This window comes from Polypterus senegalus, chromosome 8, assembly GCF_016835505.1.
Source record: "Polypterus senegalus isolate Bchr_013 chromosome 8, ASM1683550v1, whole genome shotgun sequence".
Lineage (NCBI taxonomy): Eukaryota > Metazoa > Chordata > Cladistia > Polypteriformes > Polypteridae > Polypterus > Polypterus senegalus.
This window is the reverse complement of record NC_053161.1, coordinates 89,371,597-89,394,105: the sequence shown is the minus strand read 5'-3', so window position 1 is coordinate 89,394,105 and position 22,509 is coordinate 89,371,597. Positions and strand designations below refer to the sequence as shown.

The 22,509-nt window shown below is 34.8% G+C and overlaps 1 protein-coding gene across 1 annotated transcript in view; it reads left to right on the top strand.

The window, feature by feature from the left end:
* Positions 1-4,577: 4,577 nt before the first annotated feature.
* Positions 4,578-22,509, top strand: part of LOC120534572 — a 34,479-nt gene continuing 16,547 nt past the window's right edge. The window contains exons 1-6 of the mRNA XM_039762165.1: positions 4,578-4,647; positions 8,748-8,911; positions 9,354-9,492; positions 13,470-13,625; positions 19,170-19,292; positions 21,541-21,652. Coding sequence (XP_039618099.1) covers positions 8,767-8,911; positions 9,354-9,492; positions 13,470-13,625; positions 19,170-19,292; positions 21,541-21,652 — 675 coding nt within the window. The 5' untranslated portion in view covers positions 4,578-4,647; positions 8,748-8,766. The remainder of the gene's footprint in view (positions 4,648-8,747; positions 8,912-9,353; positions 9,493-13,469; positions 13,626-19,169; positions 19,293-21,540; positions 21,653-22,509) is intronic.

The following is a 22,509-nucleotide window of genomic DNA, read 5'->3' as shown; positions in this document are numbered from 1 at the left end:
AATCATCACCGTGAAAGTGGATAGTAGATGGCATGTAGTATATGTGTACCAAATTTCAGGTCAATAGTTCAAATGGTTTGCAAGCTACAGGTGATTTAAAATCTGGACAGACAAATGGACAGTCACAGTAATGTATTATAGAAGATAAACAGTATCTGAAAGATGATGATGCCGAACAAAAATGATCTTGACTGCAACAAAGCAGGAATAAATTAAATCAGTCTCATTGGAGCAAATTTAAGTTCTCACAGAGGTGTTTGCATGATGCAAAAACAAACTTTACACTTATGTATCCAAAATCTGGAAATCTTGTTCTTACAATAATATTAATATTTATTTTTTTTTTATTGAAGGAAATGTGATTTTGGTGAGCTTGATATAACAATAAACCTGCACCTTTACCAGATTTTTAAGAAATTTTGGACTGAATCTGCCCTGTCTGTTAAATAAAATAATTCACAATGGTAGCCTTGCATATCTATATTGGTAAAATATTCTAGATTATTGGTGCATCGTCCTCTTTTCTGGGATCTTATAATAATATCCATTCTGCTATTAGAAGCATGGGGGGCAGGTATTCAAAAATGCAAGAATATTTAAGGCTTTATACACCATTAGTAGTATTATAAAGTCACTTCTAAAGGAGACAGGTAACTAATGAAACGACGCTAAAACTAATGAGAGTTCTAGTAACGATTCTGGCTGCTGCATTCTAAACTAATGGCAACTGATTGATGTCTTCTAAGTAATCCTGTTAGGAGCACATTACAGTATCCAGTCAACTAAAATAATAAGCACAAATGAATTTCTCAGCATCTTGCGGTGTTATAAGAAGTCTAACTTTTTCAGTGTTTCTTAATTAGAATAGAAAATGCAGTCTTAGCAATCTGGTTAATAAATGATTTAAATTTAGGTTAGAGTCCATGATTACACAATGATTCTTTACTTCCTCCTTGACTTGAAATGCTAAGGGATCAAGATTTTTTCTAATACCTTCGTTGTTTCCATTTTTACCAATAATTAAGATTTCAGTTTTTTCCTTAGCTATCTTCAATGAATTACTATTCATCCATTCAGAAATGCAAGATAGACATTTGGGTCAGAGAGCGCAGAGATTCAGGGTTATCAGGTGCTATAGATAAGTAAAGATGTGGTAAAAGACCCTCATGAATAGAGAAAGAAGGCACAGACTCCACTCAGACAATCACCATATTTATTTGTACATAGTATTTATTGTAAATAGTATATATTTTGAAAGAAAGATCCATTAGTCTATGGCATTTTCTTGGTTGAACTTATCAGATGAGCTCACTAGACAGCATTATTCTAATTATGTGTTTATCGTTGCAGATTTACTGGGATTTTCAGCTTTAGAATGCAGATGAACAAGGACAGGCATTTCTGCCGAAAAGCGAACATATAAAATTACAACACAGTGTTGAATACAGTATGTGGTTTGGCCACCCATAGACCTGCTTGTTATTGTTTCTCAAAAAGAGTTCAGTTTCTTCTTCTTCTTAAGGTTTCCATCATAAACATTACGTGCCATTTTTCCTTATTTTTTATTTTTACCACAGCAGAGAATTATGGAAGAAGCATTGGGAACAGTATGTGATATTTTAGGAATATCTTTGCAAGATGAATTATCCAGCCAGGAAATCAGCTTGTTATACAGGAATGTGTATAATATGCCGGTAGACCTTCAGGAAGTAATTAATGCAATGAGGAAGGTAATAAAACAGAAAATGACAATCACAAGAGATTGCACACTTTTGTGATTTTCGTTAAACAAAACCTCTGTGTTTTGGTGTGCATTGTAATGGTTTATAAATACATGTTCTGGATTCCTGTCCTCTTTCTCTTACAGTATTATTTTTTGATTTGATATACTTTATTAATCCCCAAGGGGAAACTGTCTTTTACTCATCTCCATCTTCCTATTTTGACAGGTTAAGGAGTCTTACAATGGGGCATACAGCCCAACTGAAGTGATTGCTGAAACTCTAATAGAAATTGAGAACCAGCATTTTCTTAAAGAACAGGTATGCACCCATCCAATTAAATAAGTATATGCCATTTGCTTATATGTCAAATTAAATGCTCTTTCAGACAATGTTTTGTTTTCGTCCTAAAGAAAACACATCCTTAATTAAGTTTCTGTATAAAGCTGGGTGGCACAGCACTGCATTTATTAATGCTGCTGCCTCACAGCTCCAGGGACCTGGTCCACTTGCTGATTGTGTAGAAACTGAATGATCTCCCTGTATTTCAATGTTCTTTCTCTGGATTCTCTAGTTTCTTACACATATCTTGACATTTGTTTCTGTGAGTCTTCTCTATAATGGAACGCCACTATATAGTATATAGGGTGTAAATCTAAACATGGGGCGAACAATTAAAAAAACAATTTAGCCTCTTTCCAGAAAGAATGTCAATGTCAACAACAGAAATGCTTAGCAGGGACACTACTGTAATAAGTAATAGATAGAGTCAAGGAAATAATTATTCTGTGGCTGTTATTCTGTAGCTTTGGAGGTATGTTGTCTTATCCATAACCGACTACACATTTACAGGTTCTCCTGCTTCTTATAAATATACATAGGGTTTCATTTAGGCAAAGAAACCTGGGCTGCCTAGGTCAAGCTGTAGAAAAAAGACCACAGGAATGATCTAAAGGTGTTAGAGTAGAGTTTGGAGATGGCTTTGGAATGGCTGGCAAGGACCCATTCAGCAGGAGGTGAGGCCAGAATAATTGTTGGAAAGCAGTGGGAGGTAAAGGAAACAATTTGGAGGTTTTTCCATGGGATACACAGTAACACACTTTTGATATAGGCAGGGTCAGGGTGACTTTAGATTTCATTTGTGTATTATATGTGTATCTATTTTGCTTCTTATGTAATATCTACCATTTCTCTGCATCTTTTAGTCAATAAATTGTCCAATTTTTTTTTTTGTTCTTTATTTCACCTTACACAATTTTTTGTATTAGGAATTTGTTAGTTTTCGCAATACCCCATTAGGTCAGAGTGCAGGGTCAGCCATTGTATAGCACCCCTGGAGCAATTGAAGGTTTAGGGCCTTGCTCAAAGGCTCAGCAGAGTAGAATCTCCTTTGGCAGTGATAGGGATTTGAACCAGCAACCTTTGGGATACCGGTACAGATCCTTAGCCTCAGAGCCACCACTCCTCTTTGTGTTTATCCTGGGTCAGAGAGACATCTTGAAAGTGCCCCAATGACCTTGAAGGGATGTTCATTCCATGTGCCCTGTGCTTATGGAATAGGAGGTGAGAATTCTGACTTTTATTGTAAATAGTACTATATATATATTGAAAGAAAGATCCATTAGTCTATGGCATTTTCTTGGCTGAACTTATCAGATGAGCTCACTAGACAGCATTATTCTAATTATGTGTTTATCATTGCAGATTTACTGGGATTTTCGGCTTTTGAATGCAGATGAACAAGGACAGACATTTCTGCTGAAAAGTGAACACCTGCTACAGTCTATAAAAGGGAATGCTTTTATGTCTGGCCAGGATATCTTCCTACGCAATGTAATGCAAAACCAAACTCAGGTCATGCTGGATCTTAAAGTTCAGTACACTCACAAAAGTGTCACACTTACTGGAAGTAAGAACAAGTTGACAGCAGCAGCAGTAAACAATGCACAAAGTGACAAACAGGGTGTTGGTGATGGGAATGAGCCCATAGTTTGGCACTGGATTCTTTGCCCATCTCCTTAGTAGTAGTGTTAGGCCACACTACTTAAATTACACCAGGGAGGCAGAAAAAGGCGTAAGCAAATAGTTTGGTATTAATGCTTATGATATTTGAATCAAGTTTAGAGGTGAACAAACAGCCTATGTGGCAGGTCAGTGTTCTGTCAGGAAATCAACAGACAAAATCAGGACAATTTCAATAGAGGTTCATAATATGAAAAAAAAATCAAAGCAAAGCATGTCTAAAATCCTGGTGTTGTAGGAGAAATACACTTTATATAGATTGAGATGTTTGTTTTAGTTTAACACCAGATTTTCTAATTATTCTTACAATATTATTATTAGATGCCTAACACCTAGACTGTGATAACTTTAAAGATGATTTTATAGATAATCATTTTCCAAATGAATATGGACCACTTTTGCATGATTCAAGTTCTTTTTCTTTTATGCTACATAAAGAAAGAGTGCAGTGCAGTAAACTCATTCAATAGAAAATAAATTTGTAGAATTGAAATCCAGATAAAGTACTTGTTTGGAGCAACATGGTGAGCTTATGCATATTGGGTGATGCTTTATAGTCTCTTAGCATTGTGTTTTGAAGTTTTCTAGTATATTATTTCATGTTTGTGTTTATTTAAAAGTATAAATATTGTTTACCATCTTAAATTAAAAACAAATTAAATTGATTTGGGTATTTTACTTTAATGCAACAACAGCATCATTCTTTTCTACCTGGTATTATTCTTTGAAACTACTTAAGTATATGGTATTGGTATCAGTCTGAGTGATTTGAATGGAAATGTTAAATTTATTCCATTAATCGTATGTTATTTTATCAGGATACACAATCTGAATCAGATGAGAAAATAAACATTTTGCTGTATCTGCAAAGATTAAAGAACAAAGCAAGAAATCTCTGTGACAGGTTTGCATACTATTCTGTTGACCAACGTTTCTGAAGCTGTTCTTCTGGGGTTTCCTGGGTTCTTATTAGGTTATTTTAGATTAAATTACAAATTAAGTTAAAACCTAATAGAACTGAAAATGTGCTTAAGTCTTATAAAATACTGGGTGGAGGAAAAAAAGAACATTCTTTCTCAAAAAAGAGAAATTAAATAGTATGCAAAGATAACAAAATCAAAAGTAATTCTGAAATATAGATACTGTGATTATGAAAATATTGGAAATCTGTAAAAGACAAGTGAAGCAGAAAGTGTACTATTCTAAACACTGCCTGCCACATTTCAGCAACTCTCCAAACCTAAATAGTAAATAAAAAACCAAAAATATATGAAACAGTAAGGGGCTTTATTACAAAAAACAGGTAATACCACAGATCTAACGTAAAAGTACAAAAGAAAAACTACTCATAAATGTGGTATTCCAGGTGTTTCTTACTTGTTGTATTCAGAATGCTCGCTAAGGAGTTACATCAGATATATCCTCAAGTGTGGCAGTTATTATTAAATGAGTCTTTCATCAAGAATTTGGGTACATAAATAGAAGCTGCTTAAGATTAATAGGCATTCAAATGTTTTAATTCAGACAGTGATTCGTAGATGCATAGAACAAATTAATAAGACTTTAGGCATCTTCTAAACTTGACTTGATGTCATGTTTGAGGAAAATTCTTTGTTGGCTGGTTCTAGTCAAATTGTCTGAATATTCTAGAAAAGTAATATCCTTTGCAACACTATTTCAATCTTTTTAAATATTATAAAAGCTATAAACCTAATTCTGGAGAACAATACATACCATCTGACATATGATTCTAAGTTGGTACTGAAAGAGGCTTTAGGTATACTTACATCTCTTAAAAATGTCATTTTATATAAAAAGAAGTCACCTTGGTTCAAACTCTATGCAAATTCTACAGGTGGAAAACTTATAGTAAAACTAGAACATAGATGTAGAGCACCAAAATTGCAGGTCTTCTGAACAACATGGACTGAAAGCATTAAAAGGTATAATATATTTTTTTTACTCCCTTTTGTATATTACTGCAGATTAATAGGTAAAAACAGGTGTATCCTATGGGTTTAAGAAATGGGAAATCTGGACTTTCATGAACAGTCTCTTAAGACATTGTGACTTTAAAGTCATCTTGGAAACATTGTAAGGGCATTAAACCCAATACTTGTCTCCTTGTGCAGACCTCCTTAGTAATTGTAACTTAATAGCAGGAAAAGAAATTATAAAGTTAATTTTTAACATGAAACATATAACCTGTTTGTGTAACGATCTCAATTGCGCTTTCTGGTGACACCCATTCTTAATATTATCAATAGATTTGTATTGACTATTACAGTTCCTAAAGTGGTAATAGTAATGATTGTCAAACATTTTTTAAAGAAAGTCCAAAATATGCTTTCACTCCAATTTCAAATGTATCTTTTCTTTCTAAAGTACTTGAAACACTCACACCCTCACAACTTCAGTCTGACTTTATTCATTAAAGCTTGAGAAGCTTTAGTCTGGATTTTGCACAGGTTTAAGTACAGAAATAGTTTTTAAATGGTGTTGTCAATGACATTCTAATGGCTTCTGACAAAATGAGCACTACAGTCATTAGGTTTATGTCATGTGTAGACTAAACCATTGGTTTGAACACTGTTCACTGCACTAAAATAGTGTAAAGAAACTAAAACATAATGGTCTTAAAAGTCATGTTCGGTTCTCAGGTACTCTTTTTGAATGGTTTATTTCATGTTATTCAAATCAATTTCATTATTTACAAAAAGGTGATAGTAGTATTCAATCATTATGTTCTGGAGTTAGACATTATGACCCTACTGGCCCAGTACTTATACCATGAGAAATATGGCTAGATAACATAATATTTGCCTTCACTCATATATAGATGATACCCTACTATTTATTTCCTTTAGACCAAAAGACATTTATTCTATTGTGTTCTTCATTAAATGTGCCAAGTTAAGAGATTGGATGAATAATACGTACTTGTCTTTGAATACAGAACAACACATTATTAATTCATGGGTATGATATAGATGGTAACATGGACCTCTCACTTTTTGACACAGTAGGCCTAAATACTGTGCCTACTGAATCAGCATTCAAGCTAGGTGTTTTCTTTGACACCAATTCACCTTTTAGCAACACAGATTATAAAACTATGAAGCTGAATTTTCCTGCTAGAACATACAAGAGTATACATTTTAGAATATAGGATACAGAGAAATTAACTAATGGATTTTTTCTGTCTTATTGAACTGATCACTGCAGTGCACTCATATACAAATCATTCTGTTTTTAGCTTTCAGTTAATTTTAAATGGCACTACAAGGATAACTACAAGATTTAGGAAGTTTGATCTGCCATGAACTATGTTTACTTCATAAACACGTTTATCCTGCAATCATGTTATTTATTGTTAGGAATTTTTTCAGAATTTCAATTGTATATGATGTCTTGTGAAAGTGATTATTTTTTTGTTGCCATTTAAAAATACTATTGTGCTGTTTTGTTTTTATTTGGATGTCACTGTTTTGATACCTGTTTGCCAGGTGGTCACTTGGATTATTCTCCGATAGAGTCTGCAATCCTGTGTCAATTGCACAATAGTATAAATTACGTCAGGGTGAAACATCTGCCCTCCAACTTTGTAGATGACTTTAGAAACATTTGCAAAAAACTTTTTTATGTTTATTTTCAGTTTTTCACCTTGCTTTGTTTTCTTTTTTGAATTATGAGTTTGCATTCGGTTTAGTCACCAGATCTCTTGTCTTACTGGTTCCATGCCTGCCTATTGAATTCTCTTCCCAGTTAGCCCCTTTAACCTGTCTGCATGTTTTTTTTCCAACTGCAGAACAATAACCAACATAAATTTTGTTCTTAAGTCTTTATGCTGGCTCCCCTTATGCTTAACGCTGTTTACTTTCAACATATTAAAATGTTTAAATGGACAGTGATCTTTAGAACATATTACTGTAATGCCTAACTACTTACTGGATCATTCAATGCTAATCTAACAGTTTCATGGATAAATAAAATTACTAGAGATCAGACTTTTAGCTACAGTGTCCAAAACTGTGAAACAGTCTGTCTGCTTGGATGAGGGGCGGACAATTGTTTTCAGCATTTACAGTATATCTACACTAAAGACTTATTATGTTTGTCAGGAATATGCAGATTAGATCTTATAATTAGATGTTTCTGCTGTGCTTCTCATTAGTCTTCAGCTCAAAAATAAAAGTTTGCCTGCAACTATGAACTGTTAATGATCCTCACCTTTCTGTATTTATTCTTTATATCTTTCTGTGACACTTGATGCTACCGCCTTTGCCAAACTATTATATTTCCCTAGGAGAAGAGACCTATAGTTAGGGATTTAACAATTAAATTACTGCTGTGGGCTGGCGCCCTGCACGGTGTTTGTTTCCTGCCTTGCGCCCTGTGTTGGCTGGGCTCCAGCAGACCCCCGTGACCCTGTAGTTAGGATATAGCAGGTTGGATAATGGATGGATGGATGGACAATAAAATTAATTACTCTGTTTCTTACTTGTATTCAGCCGATACATTTAATATGTAGAATGTCCTGAAGGTGGTAGGTTCTCATTAGGTTTATATCATCAGAACCCTGGCTTTGTCTGACTTTAACTGTAATTTTCTCCATTGTAACTGACCTTGGAACCATATACCAATTTATTTCCTCCAAGAATTAGTCTTATCTCAATTTTAATGTGATGATTTATGAATTATAAATTAATGGTCTGTTTTACCATGTGCTTGATATAACTTGTGTGTGCTTTTAGGGTATGTAATTTACTATAAATACACATGGCTGCAAATATATGGAAACTCCCTGAACTGCTACTTAGGGAAGGGTGATATAGAAAAATAAATTAAATTGAAGTGAGCTATTTTGCAAGATGACGTCTGCAAATTTTGGCTGATGGTTCCACACATCACACAGTATACCTGATCACAGAGCTTCTAACACAAATGTCATATCTTATTGTCTACTAAATGTGTAATTTTCTAAAATGTTGTTTTCTGCAATAGATGGTCATCTGAAGGATTGATGGCTCTACTTCTTGAAAAGGAAGAGGAACATAATTTCAGCATAACATATCATTTGACATTTTGGGACATCTTTAGAGTACTGGAGGAAAAATATAAAACTCTTCTACAAAAACTTTGCATGGAGATGCTGAAAGAACATTATGGTAAGAGAAAATATTATTATGATTTAGCATACTTAAGATAGCTAAAGTAAGATTTGATTGAAGTATAATTAATAAGTAATTATTTTTATAGCATATACACTTGTTTGTAAAGTACATGTTCGTATATGAAATAAAAATTGTTCAGGTTTGTGTATTTATTATTATCACAATGGAGTCAATGGGGAAAAATCCTAGTCTGACATAAACCCGGTCAGTACTTTGATTTGAATTGCCAAATACAGTACATGCTACTTAGAGCTACAGTTTGCACTCCACTTCAGGGAGGTAGCCATATTCACTTTGATTCAGTAGCTTTACTTTTTGGTTGTTATTATTAGCATACTAGCAAATGTACATTTACCAACATTATTAGCATTGGTTAAAGATTAAATAAATCACTAATGAATCTGATACAAATCCAACATAATGTGGTACATCGTAGGTTCTTCTATGTGGGATTCCATGTCTGTTGTTCAACAAGAGGAGAAACTGGAGGAACTGTACGTTTTAGCAGAAGATGCACTTGAAAATAATGACTTCCTGTCCATGTCCAATCTGCCAGGAGCCTTCAAACATTACAGGTGATTGGCTCTTAAAGTAAATCTCTATTCTGGTAGTTCATGTGTCTTGTCTAAATACGCTACTTGTTCTTAATCTGTGCGAGATTAGAGGAAAACTGTCTCAAAGAATCATACAGCATTGTGCTAATAGCACAGTACAGTAACATGGACAGAGATTACATTGTTATTATTTTTGCATGTCTTAGTTTTGCATATGCAGCATGCATATTATTTTCTCTTTTTGTGCTAATGCTATGTACATTTTAAATGTTTTATAATCATATCACAATATTATTTTGTTTACTATGGGCACTGCCATTTTGTATTGGTTTGGCATATACTCCTGTGTACCATTGCCATGCATGGCTGCTGATCATGTGAGTCAAGTCATGGAACTTCTGACATCACCATACCATCACTATAAAGCAGTGCTTCCCAAACTTCCTGGGGACACACTGTGGCTGCAGGTTTTTGTTCCAACCAGCTTTTGTTTTTAATTGGACTCCTGGGCTAATTTAATGAGCTGTTATTTCCCAAGTTCTGTGTTTTGGGAACAATATTGAAATTAGAAAACTAAGTTTGATAACATATATATATATATATATATATATATATATATATATATATATTAAAAGGTACCAAGCAGTTATATGGGAATAATGTATTTTTTTCTTTTTAACAATATTTTCATCTTGATTTTCATTTTACTTTTCTAGGTGTTCTAATTGTTTAATTAATCCATTATTTACTAATTAGTGGGTCTGATGCTAAAGTAGTTGCAGCCTTTGATTATTCAGTGTTATTTGCCAGGGTGTCTGCTCTGCTCATTTTTAATTGTCATTAATAAGATAAAATGAAGGGGGAAAACTGCACAGAGAAAGGGTTAAAATATAATGAAATCAATAAAAGAGAGTTAAGCATTTAAATCTATAGTGAAAGCAGAAATATTTCTAAATGTCTTATAAATGTAAAATCATGCTGCTGTGCTTTTCTGAATGTACTGTAGAATAAGAGAACAAAAATACCAGCTAAATAAATGAGATTAGTGCTATCAAGTGTTGTTACTGATTATGAATCTGGTTGGAACAAAAATGTGAAGCCTCTGGACTGAGTATGAGAACCCCTGCTATAAACCATTACAGGGCACTGTTCTCAGCATCAAGGTTTAAAATACAATCTGTGAAGAAACAAACCTTTACCTTGTGATTACTTAAGGACAGACCATTAGACAAGGTGTGAATCTCTAGCTTTAATAATAATAATAATAATTCTTTGCATTTATATGGCACTTTTCTTACTACTCAAAGTGCTCAGCAATTGCTAGTTAAGGGCCTTGCCCAAGGGCCTAACAGAGCCGAGTCCCTTTCGGCATTTACAGGATTCGAACCGTCAACTTTCTGATTGCCAGTGCAGATCCCTAGCCTCAGAGCCACCACTCTGCCTACAGCTTGGTTTATTTTGACTTTGACTTTGGGTTTTGGGTTGATCAATATTCTCTTTTGATTTCCTGAATAATAATTATAGCCTGCTTCTTATTTTGATTCATCTTTTTGACATTATTATTAAGATAAATACTTCTATAATAATATTGTTACCTTTGTGTGTGTTTTTGTATGAGAATTTATCTGCTAAATGGAAAAAATAGAAAATGGTTTTACACACTGAAAAATAAAAGTTTAGGTAATCTAAATTGTATCTCAAAATACATTTTAACATGTTAAAAATATATCTTGGGCAGCACGGTGGCGCAGTGGTAGCACTGCTGCCTCGCAGTTAGGAGACCTGGGTTCGCTTCCCGGGTCCTCCCTGCGTGGAGTTTGCATGTTCTCCCCGTGTCTGCGTGGGTTTCCTCTGGGCGCTCCGGTTTCCTCCCACAATCCAAAGACATGCAGGTTAGGTGGATTGGCGATTCTAAATTGGCCCTAGTGTGTGCTTGGTGTGTTGGTGTGTGTTTGTGTGTGTCCTGCGGTGGGTTGGCACCCTGCCCAGGATTGGTTCCTGCCTTGTGCCCTGTGTTGGCTGGGATTGGCTCCAGCAGACCCCCATGACCCTGTATTTGGATTCAGCGGGTTAGAAAATGGATGGATGGATGGAAAATATATCTTAAAAAGAATTATAGATATATGATTTTAAATGTATTTTCCAGATACTGTATTTTGGATACAAATAGAGAAATATGACTTTGAGACACCTTAATGAATTTTCAGAAGCTTGGAAAACTCCCTATTTAGACATTGTGGAATAGTGTTTCATACATTTTGAAAATTACATTTATTATTTAATTTAATAATAATAATTTGCTAGCATATGCTGGTAAATGTAACACAAACACAGAGAGGTAAGAAGCATAGTAAAGATTTGGAGGTATAATGGAATAGTGACTCCATCAACTTATGTGTGATCCTGTCTAAGTCTGGACACAGGGAATAAACTGACATCCAGTTTCCCTGGTGTGGTGTATCATGATTAGAGTTGGCTTCTGCCAGCCACATCCTATGGAGTCTCCACTACTTACTCAAATCATATTCACAACCTTGCTCATTCTAATCAAATTATACCCCCTGAAATGGATAGTAGCACCAATTATCAGATCAAATCTGTCTGTGTATCTCTTACAGAACACAAACAGTCAGAGCACAAAATGCAAATCATTCATCAGGGTATTTTCTCTCTTATCTTACACTGATATTTGACAACCTTTAGACTTTAGGTATTGGATTATGGAAACTGCAAAGCTGAATGCAGAGATCTCACCAATGAGTCACATTAGTCTCGCTGCTCTATTTTTGAAACATGGCCCTAGATAAGCCAATTAGGAAGATAGATGGATGGAAACAATTGTACTCAAGGGTGGTGGCTGACAACTTTTCAGGATAATAACTTTGTAATTCAACTGTGTTAACTGTCATCTGTCAGTTTAGTGTCTCTAGTGCTATTTGGTAAAAGAAGAATCCTAAGTGGTTTCAAGCAAAGGTACTTACAATCCTGTATCCTGTAAATGTAACAATATATTTAAACCTGAAAGTGTTTTTTCCAAGTGAGTGGCATCCTCCAGTCCACTGATTTCATAACAAAACTTTATTTTATTAGACAACATAAAATGCATCCAAGCATGCATAGCAGCAATGCTAAAGCCACGTATCATCTATTAGGGTATAAAAATTTATCTCCCGAAAGAGTGGAAACAATTTTTGTTCTCTAGCTCCTACTTCCAGTGTTCCCCATCAACCATTTTAGCTATATTTCATTGTCACACCGCTTTTTCTGCTTCACTCCGCGCCATTTATGCAGCTCGGCTGCAGACAGCTTAAACAACTTAACACATCCACATAAAACAACAAGGGTGAGCTTTCTTGAAGGCTCTCACTGGATGTACCTCATTTTAAACTGAAATATATACAAAAGAAACATACAGGTATTTACAGGTGTACAACCAAAGGCAATAAATAAGAAGTAATGTTTTACAAAGCAGTACATAGCAGGCAGTATACAAAGCTTCAAGATACAGTATAAGACACTTACAAGTGATTTCCAGGGTTAGGTCATGACAAGAGAAGTACATAGACAAAGGTTCAAATGACTGTGTATGACAGCTAACCAGACCCTGGGGTTTATATACCTTAAAGATATGTTTCGGATGTGACTGAAAAATAAGATAAAAGGTGCATTGTATTTAAATGTTCATTATGGGGCCTACATGCTTTATGTGAGTTTCATAGACATTTATAACACTACTGTGAGTGTGGGGTGTGACTGACAGGTGTGTTAATAAATGACAAAACAAAGGGGGGGACACAGGTTGACAAATAACAGTAACAGTTAACAGCATGTGAGGCAGAACACCACTCTTAGAAATACACTCTTATTTTTAATGTTGCAGTAAAAACGAATAGATGTTTTTCATTATGCAGTCAATGAAAATAAGGACATTATGACATAAAAACAATGAACCTATTCATAGTGTGACATCAACCGATATTGTTCATTTCACTCCACAGAAGTGCAAATGGTTTGATGCTGAGGAATTGCCTGGAAGAGAACATTTCTGACAGCGGACTGGAATGGACAGCAGTGTATAACCTATGGGAGCTTTACAAAAACTACAAATTGGAGAAGACTTACACACTGAAAAAGATAATACACAGCAACAAAAGGTGTTCATATTATGCACTCTCTTTATAAAAAAATAGTCAGAGACACAGCCTTTATATCAGGAAATACCTTGCATAGTAAATGTAGAGTGAGTCATCTTAATAACTAGAGCAGAACATATGTGTAAGCCCTTTACAGTTTTAAGTACTTATTTAAGAAAATAAGACCAAAAATTGCTACAAAATTTAATTTTAATTTTTACAATGTACAAGGGAGGTAGTTCTAATTATGCTTCTGGATATTTCTTCCAGAATCAGAAATGACTTTATAAACTGTATGGGCCAAAATCCAACATGTTCTCCAACATGGATCCCTGCATCCCTGAACATTATGCAACCCTTATAGGTCTAAATCTCTTGTCCAGCAATTTACACTGCCTCATCCAAAAGAACCCCATTATCCTACTCCTTCCAATGAAGAACCATGTGCTGCCACCTGAAAAAACGGAGGATAATGAACAGTCCTCCATGATTGTGCCTTCAAAATGGTAAAACATGGTTCCATACCTGATCTGAGACTGTCTCTGAGGAGATGTTTTACCACTTGCCAGTCCTCTTAGCATTTTAGGAAAGCATTGCATTATTCCAACATTGTACATCTCTCTCTCTCTCTTTCTTATCTTAGTATCCCAGCTATTGGTTTTCTTGGGTTTCCAATACATTTACTGGACATACCACCCATTAGCTTTGTCCTTTCTATGGCAATTACATTGCAACTAAGTCAGCACTGCCAGCAAGTATTTTTCTCTTGTTTTCATTCTTTGCATGTGCCAATCTTCTCATCCTGATCAGTGGAAAACAATTTGGCACCCAGTTTAGGAACACAAAAAATGTTTCATATACCTCAAATCACCACTCAAAGGCAAAATTTCCAGATACACCTTGTAATTGTGATGAAGCTTGTACCTCTGAGTTGTCACACAGATAGGGTTAAGAGGAACATCCACATCACATGGGATGAACCAAGTAGAAACTGCCTGCAAAATTTGAAAAAAACAAATTCCACCTTTGGGGTCTAAAATATCACTGTGGTTCTCCTGTATCTAAAAAATTCTATTGCCTAGGTGTTACTTTTGAATTATATTCAAATGCAGCATGTGAAGAAAAATGATGCAGATGTTGCTGATATATTCTGCTTCGCTCCCTGTGTCTTACACGATTGAATTTAAAATTCTATTAATAACCTAAAAAGCTTTAAATGGCCTTGCACCAGACTACATCAATGACCTTCTAAATCACTATGCTCTTGTTCGCCTACTAAGGTCCCCTGATTCTGGTAATCGTGTTGTGCCTCACACTAACCTGCACTCTATGGGTGACAGGGCCTTCAGCTCCATAGCACCCAGACTTTGGAATGACATCCTGAAATAAGTTAGATCAGCTGACTCCATTCATTCTTTTAATAAACAACTTAAAACTCATCTATTTAGGAAGGTTTTTAACTTAACTTAGCATTCTGCCCTTTCTCTCAGTTTACCTCACTGTCCAAGTGCTCTGTCTGTTATATCACAACTTAGGTTACTTGTTAGGTTTTTCTTTTAGTATTGAATTTAGTATTTTACTCTGGTTTATTGTTCTTTATTCTATTTAATGCTTTGTTATCTGTTTTATTGTTCTATTCAGGAAAACATTTGTATCCAATGTTACATATACCCTGCTGTTTTTTCTAAGACTCTGTGAAGTGCCTTGAGCATAGGAAAGGCGCTGTATAAATAAAATATATTATTATTATTATTATTATTATAACAGACAGATACATAATTTGCATCTCCATAGTTATTTAAATAGTTTTTCAGTTTTACAGTAGAATTTATTAGATGTGGTGATTTAAATTTAAAATACCTGTTGTGTCCTGTGTGAATCAACTTTTTAGTTAAGAAATATCAGGAACACTTTATGGTAGGTACTATCTGTATATTAGTCACATACTATTATTTAACCAAGGCTAATTTGGGTTTGTAATTTTGCATTGAATCATTGAGTCATTGAATGATGCGAATGCGAACGATTATTGTAGATTTGGATATTTTGCCTGTAGTGTTTGTAGATTTCACTTTCACCAAATAACAAATCTTTTATTTCTCATGGATATGCCTCTTCATTGGGAAGAAACACTACTTTTCCCTAATGGCAACACAAATTAGACAATCTACAACTTTTTGACTTATACATTAAAGCCGAACAATATCGTCATATCACCTATATTCAACCTCTTTTCACTGTTCCGTTATTTCACTGAGTAATAATTTCTGTTTGTTAGCGCTAATGCAATCTTTACTATCAGTTTTTTAAGACTTTTGAATTTTGTAGTTTCATAATCTCTAACCTGCTCTGTATGTGTATTGCGTCAACATTTTTGAACCTCTTTACAACATTCTACTTTGTCTTCTACTCTTTGTCTTTTATTTCCGCCCCCACTTGGACCTGTTAGGTTTTCAATTCCACTTGGTAAGGCTGGTTATAACTTTCCTTATTTTCTGAATTTGCATTTAGATTATTATTGTCCTTTTTTGAATTCTTTTCTCTCCAATGCTTTTGGGCCTGTTTTCGACGTGCTGCCCTTTCTTCTTCGCTTAGTCGTTGACATTTCATCTTGAACATATAAAATTATTGTCCAGAAAAGGACTACATTGGAGGAAACAAGCAGATTGTATGTCTTGTATTAAAATGAGGAAAATGTAAAAATTTATAAGAGCTGAGAGCAGAGGAGCTGCATCTGACAATAGCATTCACACAAAGTCTTGTCTTGCGGGACTTGTAATTATCTCTCTGAAAAAGTCTTGTCTCGTCCCAGGATTATTTTTATATAATAGAGAGATATGCATAATAAAGAGTATAAAGGGCAGAATAAGGTCACTCTAGGGCCCTAATATGACAAAAAAAGGCTTCTTATAACACTTGCAAAGCCTCAATAAAGTGGTTATTTATCTTTGTGCAATATGGAATATGAAAATCACATTGGTGGTTTAAGTAGGTGATAATATGTCTCTGAACACTGTAAACCTCTGTATAAGGCTTGCAAATCCTTAATTAATACTTGAGAAGATTAAATGAAGCTCTCATGTTCACAAGTTATATTACCATATTACAAATAACAAAAAAACCCTTCAATTGATATTTTGTCATTTTTGTTAAGACCAAAAGAAGTAGCTGCTAAGGTTTTATTACATACAGTAACTGTGTGTGACTAATAGATTCCTTATAGGAATTACCTACTGTAAAGTGTTACAGATATATCCTTGGGGTAGCAGACAGCTGAAAGAAAAGAAATATGAAATGTGGCAACTCTGATAAGAGAACTTCTATAATAATCTGTGTGAGTATAAATTACTAATGAGACTGAAGAAATAGCTTTATTATGGTAACAGTTATGGGAGTGTGCTGAGTGCTCATACATGTAAATGGTTTTACAGATCAGAAGTACAATTAAAGCTACAGGGTCATCAGCTATTTTAGAGTGACTAACTCTGATGTGTTCTGAGACAAGGCCAAAAGCTTCCAGACTTCAGATCTTTGTGCATATGAGATGTGCAGTGACTCATTTTCAGGAAAGAAGAGCTTAACCTATGGTTATGTTTGACAGTTTAGTGCATCAGTCACCCTAAAAATTACAAAATGATTAAATTTTTGGAAAGCCTAAGATAAGCATTGTGTTGTAACTCATTTGGCATGTACTCCTAAACCTCACACTTTGTTTCATTTCAGGAGATAGGTGTCTAAAGGCTGCCCAAGAAGCATCATTACATAGCATTAATGACGTCTTATATACTACTGATTAGCACTGTCATCAGCCTGCTTATGCAAATGCTTAATACAGTTTATCTCCTCCTCATGCAGTGGTCTTTTTAAGGGGTTCCTAATTATTAACAGCAGACTATCTCATCTTTCTCTCTTTTTTCAGATAAATAGTTCCTGTAACTTTTGCACTTCCTTAGTGCACCTTCATGTTCTTTTCTGTTCCTCTGTTTGTGTGTTGTTTTATTTTATGATACATTCACCTGAACGTTCAGTAAAATTAGAGTGAATAAAAAAAAAAAATGCTGGTGAATATCTTGTTTCTCGAATTGTCATCTCAATTACAAAAGCACAATATATTTTTGGTGAATTTCTTGTTTTACTCCATCAGAGCCATTCAGTGTACCTTCTTTCTTCATTCATTAATTAACCATCTTGCTGAATATGATGAATAGGAGTAATGTCTTATGGTTATTGCAAATTATTTATTTTTGAATCAGCAAAAAAGTTAATGACCTCACATCTGGTTAGATCCGTTTATTATAATCGCACATCCATGCATTTTCTGAAGTTGTTCTTTTTATCCCAGAGCTGCCTTTACAGGAAACAAAGTGAGATAGGAATCAATCCAGAATGGGATGCTACTTCACTGTGTGGCCTACTCAACCATACACCCAGGCATAACTTATATGAGAAGATTTAAAGTCCTCATTATGATAACAAGCACATTCCTAGGATGTCAAAGGAAACCAGAGAAAATCCAACTCTACTTTAGTACAACAGATTGCACTTGGGTCCCCGGACATTTGAGGCAGGTGTTATTGACTACTTCTCCATGATGCCCACACTATACATTTGCCTTAAGTCTATATTTTAGATAGATAGATAGATAGATAGATAGATAGATAGATAGATCTATCTAAAATATATTTATATATTTCTCATTTTATATTTATTAATATATAATCAAGTTCATTTTGATTGGTGTCATATATATATATATATATATATATATATATATATATATATATATATATATATATAGTATATTGAGCATAGAAGCTAATAAATTGTTAGTCTTAAATGAAAACTCAGAGACATTATAATAGACGATATTTCTAGCAGGGTCACTGTCAGTGCAGAGTTTTTACATTTTGACTGTGTTTTTCTGCAGTTCTTCTACTGATTATATGTTTATGCTTTAGTTAAGTATAAACTGGCCTGTTATAACTGACTGTATGAGCATATGTCGTATGTGAGTATGTCGTGGGATGGACTAACATTTCTCGGTCATTTCCTGCCATAAGCACTATGTTGCAGGAGAGCCTCCAGCGCTCCAAATCTCAGAATTGAAATAAGCAAGTACAGTAAGTGGATGGTTGAATTTATCTGTATGTCTATTTGATAGTATTTTAATTATGATATAATGTCATGAATTCTTAGCAAGCAAACAAACATATTATATCTCTTCTGGAGTGTCTTTAATTATACCAGAGTTCTCATTTTATGATGGTTTACAAATTTCCACTGCAGTCTTCTAGAAAAGGTTACTATTCTTGAAAAAAAGGTGAAGTGTGATAATCATGTTGACTTTCTAAAAATATTTAGAATTAATTTAACAACTTTTGGTAATTTTTCATTAGACAATGAGACTAACATACCATAAAACACTAATACTAATTGAAATACTATTAATACTACTAATGACTTCTATGACTATACTACTACTACTACTACTACTACTACTACTACTACTACTACTACTACTACTACTACATATTCTTAATTACAAATTCTCATTTTCTTAAAAAGTGACCTTCAGGAGCCAGAGAGTATGGTGTTTTCCCTTTACATGAACGCAATTTATATGAAGGTGAAAAGAGAGAGACATTTCCTGCCTGCGTTCTTAGTTGCATATCCATGTTTGGAAAAATGGTGAGTGCATGATTTAAGCAATTGTCTGTACTGGTGTGATTGTGAAAATCTGTCTTCAAATGAAACACTTCCAACAAGCACTTCATTTTCTAATCAACTTGTCCCATTAAGGGACATAATATGACTCCATTTATTAAATAAAACACATCAATATAATTTGAGCATTTGAACTATTTTCCGTTTACTCTAGAAATCTAAGGAAGTCTTTTTCATTTACCACTTTATTGAAATTTACTCCAATATGAAACATGCATGTATGATCAGTAATGATCCATTTTGGCAAATATATATTTATATTTCTTTTGCATGTCTTCATATACAGTGTTTCTCAACCATTGGGTCACGAGTTTCTGTCATTGGCTGCTTTAGTCAGTCATGGTGTTTTACCTAAGCGATCGATATTACCGACAATGTTTTAATAGGTGCACTTGATTTACCAAAGGAGACCACCCATCCTCCCACATTGAACTTTGAAGTTGATCAATCAAAGTGTATATATACTTGCAGAGGAAGAGATTGAGAAACACTGTTCTTAAATGTAGCTTTATATTATGTAATACAGACTCCCCTCTATAGCTAACATACTTCGCACTTGAGCCTCTTAACTGCACCTCCTGATGCAGATTTCCATTGTTGTTGTCAGGCAATTACAATTATACTGCAGTGACTTCAAGCAGCTTTGTAATTTTCACTTTATTTATTCTGGCTCCTCTAATTACTTCTCATTGTTAATTTTCTCTTTGTAGACTTCTCCAGCTTTTAATATTATTTATTTGTTTCTTCGTCTCAGAATATTTGTGGGGTGGAGTGTTGGCTCTGAGACTGGGGATCCGCACCAGCAATTGGAAGGTTGCTGGTTCGAATCCTGTAAACGCCAGAAGTGACTCTACTCCATTGGCCTCTTAACCTGCAATTGCTTTGTCCTGGGCATGACATTAATCTGCATCCAGCCCTGCAAGCATGTCCTCCAACTGGGAGAATTTGGGGGTTTGTGGCAGGATTGGCACTGCAGCCACTGTAAAAAACCTCATGCTGTTTCAGTGTGGTGCTGAGGTGTCACCCACTGCACTCGAGTCTCAATCCAGGTGGTTTGTCGTGTAGTGGGTGCGACAACATGCTATCAGAGCATGCTCCCAAATTCTCCGTCTCTTAGATTATTTGTGTGTATTTTTCTACTGTTGCACATCTTTCATAAAACTGAATTGGTCTTATGTAGGTTTTCTTTAATTTATGAGTTGTTGATATTCTTTCTGATTGGGAAGGAACAAGAGGAGAAGTCAGAGGGGATGCGGTTCTGTATACTAAATAAGCAGTGAACTATTGTAGTGAGGAGAAGAATAATTGTACAGTGTCTGATCACTCGTGTTTTATTGTGAGGCCACCTCTCAGAAACATGAATCCCTCATTGCTATATGAAAAACTTCCTGTAGACCCATAGTTATACAGTATGTGGTCTTCTAGCCCCTATACTCTATTCACCCATTTGAATGGAGACACAGGCCAGACCCTTGGCTATTAATGAGTAGCTCAGGTCCATTCTGTACTTCTGATGTATAAAATCAGATAGTAGCCACTGTTTGATTACTATGTCTGGTGCTTGTGTAACTACATAGGTAGGGATGTATTCTGAGTAGGTCAAGCAATTCTGCTTAGTCAGCTGGTTCAAACCAGTTCTTATCTTATCAAAATGCCCAACTGTTCAATGCATGACGTACAAAATCTAAAAATATGTTAACTGAGTAAGCTTACATCTATATGACCTACTTAATATGAACTCATTGTCCTTAATACTTTTAACATCTTAAATCTGAAAAGAAAAATAACTAAAATACATTCTTATAAATGTTACTACTTACGAACACCAAATTCCCCAACATCTCAAAATTTACAGTTCAATTTTACTACCTAAAAAGTATGCCTTAATTATTGACTACTTTTACATATATTAAATGTATTCATATATCACCAAACCTACTTACTACATCTTTGAAATGCAAATGAAATAGTAGGGAGAAAATATATGAATTCAACACATACAACGACAGGACCAGTGTTCAATTGAGGAGCTGTGAGGCTGTAGCTCTAACCAATATTAAAAACTTTGTCTCTTGAGAATATTCCATGCATGTTGAAATTAAACTTCTGACTGCCAGAACTCAAATTATCTTACCGTTCAGGATCTTCTTCAGTTCTCTGTTACATGACACAGTAATTCAACATTGTTATACTAGTCTTTGGTCTCCTTTAGGTCTGATGTCATATCACCAGATCAGGAACAACTAGCAAGGTGGTGGATTGAGAAAGGCATACAATCAGATGGTGTAAAACAGTTTAAAAAACTGGAAGGACATACAAAACAGGTGAGAAACCTAAGTTTGTGAATATGTTAATGCAGTTAACCTTTTTTGCAACTGTCACCTCTTAATTATATATTGAACCACAAGGGGCCACTAGAGCCACAAACCACAGGTCCAGCAATACACAATGCGTTAATAGAATAAAATAAAAGATTTTTAGTCTTCTCCCAGGCACCTTTCACAAACATGGTGGTGGTGGTAGTATCATGGTTTGGGCCTGTTTTGCTGCATCTGGGCCAGGATGGCTTGCCTTCATTGATGGAACAATGAATTCTGAATTATATCAGACAATTCTAAAGGAAAATGTCAGGACATCTGTCCATGAACTGAATCTCAAGAGAAGGTGGGTCATGTAGCAAGACAACGACCCTAAGCACACAAGTTGTTCTACCAAAGAATGGTTAAAGAAGAATAAAGTTAATGTTTTGGAATGGCCAAGTCAAAGTCCTGACCTTAATCCAATCGAAATGTTGTGGAAGGACCTGAAGCGAGGAGTTAATGTGAGGAAACCCACCAACATCCCAGAGTTGAAGCTATTCTGTACGGAGGAATAAAATTCCTCCTAAAATTCCTCCAAGCCAGTGTGCAGGAATGATCAAAAGTTACCGAAAACGTTTAGTTGCAGTTATTGCTGCAATGGGGGGTCACACCAGATACTGAAAGCAAAGGTTCACATACTTTTGCCACTCACAAATATGTAATATTCATTTTCCTCAATAAATAAATGACCAAGTATAATATTTTTGTCTTATTTGTTTAACTGGGTTCTCTTTATCTACTTTTAGGACTTGAGTGAAAGTCTGATGATGTTTTAGGTCATATTTGTGCAGAAATACAGAAAATTCTAAAGGGTTCACAAA